This window comes from Branchiostoma floridae, chromosome 5, assembly GCF_000003815.2.
Source record: "Branchiostoma floridae strain S238N-H82 chromosome 5, Bfl_VNyyK, whole genome shotgun sequence".
Lineage (NCBI taxonomy): Eukaryota > Metazoa > Chordata > Leptocardii > Amphioxiformes > Branchiostomatidae > Branchiostoma > Branchiostoma floridae.
Window position 1 is genome coordinate 7,945,339 of NC_049983.1, and position 7,863 is coordinate 7,953,201.

At 41.2% G+C, this 7,863-nt stretch overlaps 1 protein-coding gene across 1 annotated transcript; it reads left to right on the forward strand.

Moving 5' to 3' along the window:
- Window positions 1–826: 826 nt before the first annotated feature.
- On the forward strand, window positions 827–7,628 carry LOC118415685 (protein transport protein Sec61 subunit alpha). The gene is made up of 12 exons (XM_035820421.1): window positions 827–1,015; window positions 1,207–1,274; window positions 2,637–2,702; window positions 3,018–3,096; window positions 3,405–3,536; window positions 3,791–3,900; window positions 4,063–4,216; window positions 4,724–4,884; window positions 5,143–5,340; window positions 5,869–6,060; window positions 6,447–6,523; window positions 6,931–7,628. Exons 1-12 carry the CDS (start codon window positions 1,009–1,011, stop codon window positions 7,115–7,117), a joined length of 1,431 nt encoding a protein of 476 aa, XP_035676314.1. The 5' UTR covers window positions 827–1,008; the 3' UTR covers window positions 7,118–7,628.
- The last annotated feature ends 235 nt before the right edge of the window (window positions 7,629–7,863 follow it).

The window sequence follows — 7,863 nt, forward strand, 5'->3', positions numbered from 1 at the left end:
AGAAAGAAACAACATCCCGACTCCCGGGATTCGAACCCGCGCCGAACCCGGGCAGCCGGATCACAAATCGGACGTGCAAACCGTTCGGCCAAAAGGCTTAAGCCGTTAGGCGTCTTCGGTTTAGCAGTCCTTGAACACCACTGTTACACTACTCCCCCCTTTTTTTTCAAGATTCGTCCTCGAATCTCCGAGTTCGACATCCCTGTGTGGCACATACTAGCCTGTTACTCACAGGGCCGGCGTGGGAACCAATGAAACAACCAGAGGGGCGAGTAGAACAGAAAGAAACAACATCCCGACTCCCGGGATTCGAACCCGCGCCGAACCCGGGCAGCCGGATCACAAATCGGACGTGCAAACCGTTCGGCCAAAAGGCTTAAGCCGTTAGGCGTCTTCGGTTTAGCAGTCCTTGAACACCACTGTTACATATGTATCTGCACCTGTATCATGCATTTACTTGGTCTAAATTCGTAGTATAATAGTAAAAACCTCATCGCTATAACGTTTTCGTTTAAAGCCAAGTATTTCGCTAGACGTTAAGTCTTGGTGCTACATGTCCTTTTCGCATAATCTTCACATCCGGATAACTTCCCGAGTACCGGTTGCTGGGCGTGGCACCGCCTACTTGACGACGTGGCGGCGTGTGCAACGTCAGCACCAGAATATTCCCATCATGCAACGGGCCAATTTCTGGTGCCTAAAATTCGTTTAAAACTGCACATTTTGGTCGCAATGACATTCAGATTTCAATAATTTATTTAGATATTTTCTTACAATATATCCGTAGTTTTAAACGGGTGATATTTTCTCAGATATTGCCAGAATAAGAGCACTTCCGGGAGAGACTACTATCGTCAGAGCTTGGTCACGTGACGTATATCCTTTCCAAGTCGGCCATATTCCTGGGCAGCACGGGTCGGGTGTGCTGTTCCATTTCCACCGATTTTAACCAATTTTTGCCCGAATTTTGTAATTTTCTCAAGCCATTAGGTCAGGAAAACATCCAGGATGGCAAGTAAGTATACGATTCAGCACAGTTTGTATTCGTTCTTTGATAGAATCCTGTTTTAACCAGGCAGAAACAACATGTTGTTCCTCACCGGCATGAGAAGTAGCCTACGTGGCGTCTTGCGTTGCACTGTGTGTCGCACATCAACTTTGCTCTAGCTTAAATTCTAACTGTTTACACGTATTTTTCTTCCCCAGTTAAATTCCTGGAAGTGTTGAAACCTTTCTGTGCAGTCTTGCCAGAAATTCAGAAGCCAGAACGGAAGGTAGGTCGCCTCAGTTGTGCTTTAGATAAGTTGTAGTCTGCCGTGTCAGCTCAAGAAAATGAAATTCTCTTGTTTTTTGTTTCCGGTTGGTAAACAAGTTTACCAGATCCCCTACCCTGTCATCAAGGACGATGTGGAGCTCAAATAACGCGCAGGGGTTTAGAAAGATGTTCTAATCGCCCAGTGTGTTTCAAGATATAAAATATTTCAAGCAAAAATCGTGTTACTTTGTTAGAAAGACAAGGTGTCGTCTGCAGAAAGTGAAATTTTTCTATGGCCTTACGTGAAAGCACCTCCACGGTTTCATATTACATGAAGAAGATATATGTACTAGTACGCAGCAAGTAGATTACATAGAGGCAGTAAACACGTTTTGTTTTTGAGTTTTTTCTGACCAGAAATTTCACCAGTTTGGGTCAGGAGTATGGAGCACATGCATCCATGGATTAATCATTAGACAACTTTATAGATCTATGTACATAAACTTATCTGTGAATAAAGGTCATATTTCTGTATGGCCAGTCACAATTTATCTTGAAAAATAAGTCCAACTCATGCTATATTCTTTAATATTAATATATCATAGGTACAAGTTTTAAGACTTTTAAATTTGCCACACACTGATACTTTAGTTGCTCCCATATGGTGCCATTTTCATAGACTTTGACCCCTGACCAGTGCAAAGTGTTCAGTGTGTGTTCAAGACAACTCCTGAATTTTCTAGAAGATTCTGAACCCTCACACAACTTCTAGAACCATGCAGCTAATGTGTACAGAGGCCGTGGTTGAAGTCCGGGTTTACCACAGCATTGCACCCTCCTTTGAAAAACTGCCCATACATGTTTTATGACAGACAGCTTGCAATTTCACAGTTGTTGGTAAAATTTGATGTATTGATAAACAATAAAAGTTATTGGTATACCTGGGTGTGGGAAGTCAAATGAACAATCTGGCATAGCAGATTCAATAGTTCACTATTTGGGGATTTATTAAATATAAGTTGTGTTAACTGACCTAGATTTTCATGTCAATATTTCATATGTTGCTTACACTTACAGACAAGTAAAGGTAAAATAGTCTTGGTCCTGAGTAAGTTCCTCCCTCAAAAGACTCAAATTGACAATATTTTACTGTATACATATATCAAAGTGTGAATAGTTTCAACACTAGATTCCCCAAAAGTTTATCCCTACAATTACATACAATTACAAAGCCTTGGACAGTCCTCATAGAAACCATCACAGTCAGCTCTGTGAAAAGTGTGGTTGATGAGGAGTGGTTCCATGGAGTTGTATCTCCTACCAAACTGAACCCCTCTACTCTGCTCTCTACTCAAAGTAACCATGTATTTTTTGTCTATAGATCCAGTTTAGAGAAAAGGTACTATGGACTGCCATCACCCTGTTCATCTTCCTGGTTTGTTGCCAAGTAAGTTCAATGATAAAATTTTTTATCTAGTGACTGATTGTAAATTCACACATCATTGATCTTGGTGACTGTTGGTATAATGATGTAGTCTTCATATTTCTCATAAGTAGCAGAGCATATGCATCAAATGAATATTAACAGTTGAATCATATTTATTGCTGTATTATGGGCAAAGTTTGTGATAATTTTTCTTTAATAATAAAAGTGTTCGGTTGTCTTGAATTAGTCATTTGTATTGTAAGGGTTTTTCGTCTGTTCTTTTGTTATGACGTATTTAGGAGACAAGTAAGTAACATCACCTCTGTTCCTCCCCAGATTCCACTGTTTGGCATCATGTCATCAGACTCTGCAGATCCCTTCTACTGGATAAGAGTCATCCTGGCTTCCAACAGAGGTAAGATGCAGAAAAAAATCCTTATGTTTTGCATGCTTGGCTAAAGTGCATGTGTTTGCAAAGCTGCACTTCGCGATTCTGCTTGTAGTAGTGCAAGTTCTTCTAGTTCTAGTTCATAATCTGCAAACTTCCTAGTAGGAATATCACGCAGATGGAAGTTGTAGCTACTTGAAAATGCATTATGCTTCATCTCAGTCGAGGGTAACTGTTTTGCATTAGCTATCTTACCTTTCTTTTTCCATTGATGTGTTGTGTCATATGTAAAGAAAAGTCTATTTTACTCAATGAAATGACTAATTGAATTGCAGGAACTCTGATGGAGCTGGGTATCTCGCCCATCGTGACGTCAGGTCTGATCATGCAGCTGCTCGCTGGTGCTAAGATCATCGAGGTCGGTGACACCCCCAAGGACAGAGCACTCTTCAACGGAGCACAGAAATGTAAGACTTTACTTTCTACAGATATCTTTTTTAACAGTATTACACATTTACAGTAGTCAGGTTAACTGTTAACACTGTTGGTATCAAACGTTTTCATAAGTTTAGAACAGATAAACTTAAAGTGACACCTGTTGTCAACAAAAACAGAACTTGTTCAGATGTTTCCAAATAGCTATTTGAAGACCTTTTACTTAGATCAAGTGCTTGCATCACTGGGTGCTGGATACTAATACATTGCCCCTTCTTACTCGCAGTGTTCGGTATGATCATCACTGTCGGCCAGGCCATTGTGTACGTCATGACTGGTATGTACGGAGACCCTGCTGAGATCGGTGCTGGCGTGTGTCTACTCATCATCATCCAGGTAAACAAAACAGTTTTGAAAGTGTTGTAGAAATTTGATGATAAAGAGTTCTAACTTAGTGTATTTTTTGTACCAACACTTCTATGCTAGTGTGTCTCATTGGTTTCAAATTAAGACGATGGGCGAGGTCCAATAGCTAACCCACGTCTGTGTTCCTTTCAGCTGTTTGTGGCCGGTTTGATTGTGTTGTTACTGGATGAGCTGCTGCAGAAGGGGTATGGACTGGGCTCTGGCATCTCTCTCTTCATTGCCACCAACATTTGTGAAACCATCGTCTGGAAGGCCTTCAGCCCAGCCACAGTCAACACTGGCAGAGGTGATTAAGCCCCTCTATCTTTCAGTGACACTGTTGCAATGATCAAGTTGGTAAATTGTGTGCCGTGCATTTGGTTGGATGTGAGTTTGATCCACAGCCGAGTCATACCAAAGACTTTAAAAATGATACATACTGCTTTCTCTGTTTGTCACTCAGCATTTGGGAAAGAGAATAGGGGCTAGTCCACTAGTGGTGTGAAGTTGAACACACACACCACTAGACAGTGGACTAGCCCCCTGGTGTAGTAATTGCAAAACGTTGTGGCCCAGGGCTACTGAAACGGAGATGGTGTGGGAATTGCTTTAACTCTTTTTTAAAAAACTTTCCAGTGACCACCTGTCCTCACAGACCAGATTTTGTCAACTCTCTAACCCAAGTCATCATCTTGGACAGTTTTGACTAGACAATTTCCTGCTAAGTCAACTGGTCTTTTTTAACCTTTGTCGTAGGCAGTACTTGTACGTTGTGTTGTGTTGTCTAACCCCACTCTGTCCCTCTACATTGTAGGTACTGAGTTTGAGGGAGCCATCATTGCCCTGTTCCACCTGTTGGCCACAAGACAAGACAAGGTTCGTGGGCTGCGCGAGGCCTTCTACCGTCAGAACCTGCCCAACCTCATGAACCTGCTGGCTACAATCCTGGTGTTCGGCATTGTCATATACTTCCAGGTAAAATGTAACCCTTTTATCATAGTATGAAACTAGTATTGCCTTAGTGCAATGCATTTCATGTTTGTGTATCTGATTCTGTAGTCAAGTAGTGCAGCTTGTGAAAAGAAGCAAAATTCCTGAGGGGATCTCAAGAAAATTGTTCTTTTACACAGTGGAGGCTTTGAGCTCTTGTTTGTTGTCACTTTTCATACTAAAACATGTGAATGTTTGCCAAATCATTTTTTTTTAGGTTCTAAACTGTTGTTTACTTTCCAGGGCTTCCGCGTGGACCTACCGATCAAGTCCGCCCGCTACCGTGGCCAGTACAGCAGCTATCCCATCAAGCTGTTCTACACGTCCAACATTCCCATCATCCTCCAGTCCGCCCTGGTGTCCAACCTGTACGTCATCTCCCAGATGATGTCCATCAGGTTCAGTGGGAACTTCTTTGTCAACCTGCTGGGGACCTGGCAGGTGAAGACTCACTCTTTTATGCTTATTATCCTGTTTATTGTTGGTATCATATGTTTTTGTTTTGTTTGTTACATGTATTGAAGAAGAGTTGAATGTATCGAGTATCAGAATTGCCAAATTTGTTGTAAAAGAATTTGAGTGTAAGTTCGTTCAATTGTGCATGGGGTTATCATTGAAGAGGTTCATCAGTCACGTATGTTTAAGTTAATATCAATTTTCTTCGAACATGACTGTTTATTAAAGGTAGAGAACGTACCTCCAAATTTTCGATGTCTGTCAGTACATCTTGGACGCATGGGGTTAATATTTCTTGAAGTCTCACTCTAACTTGTAACAATGCAGTCAGTGTTATATAATCTTTTCTACACAACTGACTGTCAGTTAACCCTTTGTAGCTGGAAATAGACGGCACATACAAAGCAACGCTGTATTTGATTGAAAGTTGCATCCTCTTTTCTCTCTAGAATAAGTGTTATGTATAATGTCTGAAGCTGGAAAAATCTAACCATGACTCTTCTGAATCCACAGGAAGCTGGAGGTGGTGGCCCTGCCCGCTCCTACCCTATAGGTGGCCTGTGTTATTACCTTTCCCCGCCTGAGACCCTGGGACACATCGTCGAGGACCCCATCCACGCTGTTCTCTACATCATCTTCATGCTCGGATCCTGCGCCTTCTTCTCCAAGACATGGATTGAAGTCTCCGGCTCATCAGCCAAGGATGTAAGTTGTCTTGGCTCTGCTCCTGGTGTAACTTATTAATATTATGGTTCAAATAATTTTGAGATTTTAAAGTTGACAACTTATATTAATCAACTCATCTTGTGTGATGTGTGGATGGTTTAAAAAATCAATAATCACATCTAGCATGTTGTTACTGAAAAGTCATAACAGGTGAAAATGAGGAATGATTCCTAACCTGATTTAAACCCTGATGGTTGATCAAAGTAAACGCACTGATTCACCTGTTACAATCATCATCATCATGCATTTGATTGTTTTACTGATACAATACTGGCATATTTAGAGTACATAGAGCTATATAGAAGGCACAGCTTTTGTTGATAAAAGCACAGCTTAGCTTCAATTCTTGTTGTTTACTTGCTCAGGTTGCCAAGCAGCTGAAGGAACAGCAGATGGTGATGCGTGGTCACAGGGAGAAGTCCATGATTCACGAGCTCAACAGGTAAGGCAAACTTCTGTCCCATTTCTGTGCTACCTAAACTTAGATCAGACAAAAATGTAGAGTGACCACCTCTACATATGGCTACGTAGACCATATTTGATTAATTGGTCCTAACTGCCTTCTTCAGCAGTTTTGACTGTGCAAGGTGGCTTCTGAAAAAGGATACTGATGCTAGAAAGTGTACTTAACTGTTTTCAAGATTTGATTTGCCTCGGTCTTTGTTTAATGTCACTGTATCTTGCAGTAGTTTGTAACTTTCTTTTCGTTTGTCGATTGGTTTATACATGTAGTTGGGCACTTAGTCTAGTTGTTCTTATATAGGTGATTAGTTGCTGTTGCAGAAGATTGTGTCTTGTCTTCAAACACAGGATTTAAGTATTTTAACAATCACTTTGCTTTATTCTTAGGTACATCCCTACAGCGGCTGCCTTCGGAGGCCTTTGTATCGGTGCTCTGTCTGTGCTGGCTGACTTCCTGGGCGCGATTGGCTCCGGTACCGGTATCCTCCTGGCTGTGACCATCATCTACCAGTACTTCGAAATCTTCGTCAAAGAACAAAGCGAGATGGGCGGCATGAGCACTCTACTCTTCTAACGGCAGGGACTGACACCACACAGAGAAACGGGAAATAATTGCAACTTAGACTGAAGTTCACATGAAAATAGGGTAATTTATGCTGATCTAAATTGGAGTAGACTAGGAGCACATTGAAAGAAAAGGAAAATACAAAAAACAAAGACCATGTCCGGGGTAGTGTTTGAATGTCCGTTTTTTGACTCGTTCGGAACCAGAGTTTATTTTGAGAGGCAAACAATCAGGGGACTTGATTTTTTTCTTTTTTAAGTTTCTTACACCAGGTCATTTATGATATGGATGTCAAATTTAGATTGTTAATTAAAACTGTCACATATCTTTTTGTTCATAATCACCTCCTGTACTTATGAACTTGAAACATGGGAGGGGGGACAAGGAAGTTTTTTTTGCCTACAAGAAAAGTAAAGTTGATTTTATACCAGATGGAAAATACTTCCTGTTGGGAAATGTTCCTGGCAAAGCACCTATGTATGTAGACTTAGATGCTAGTTTTAGGATAGAACGCAAGAGAGAGAGAGAGAGAAATCATAATGTAACTTGTAAGGGGTACTGAATCTTGTACCTTGTCATTTTGTACCGCGAGTTCGGTAAAGCCTGACGTGACTTCCTACTCATGTGTGATTCCAGTATTTGTCTGTATTGTTGCGCCATGCGTAGAGAGTTGGGATCCTTCCATGCCCCACACAGGCATGTTTCTGTATCTTCTCTCATGTGTAAAAAAAAACATGGTATTTTACTGGAATTGG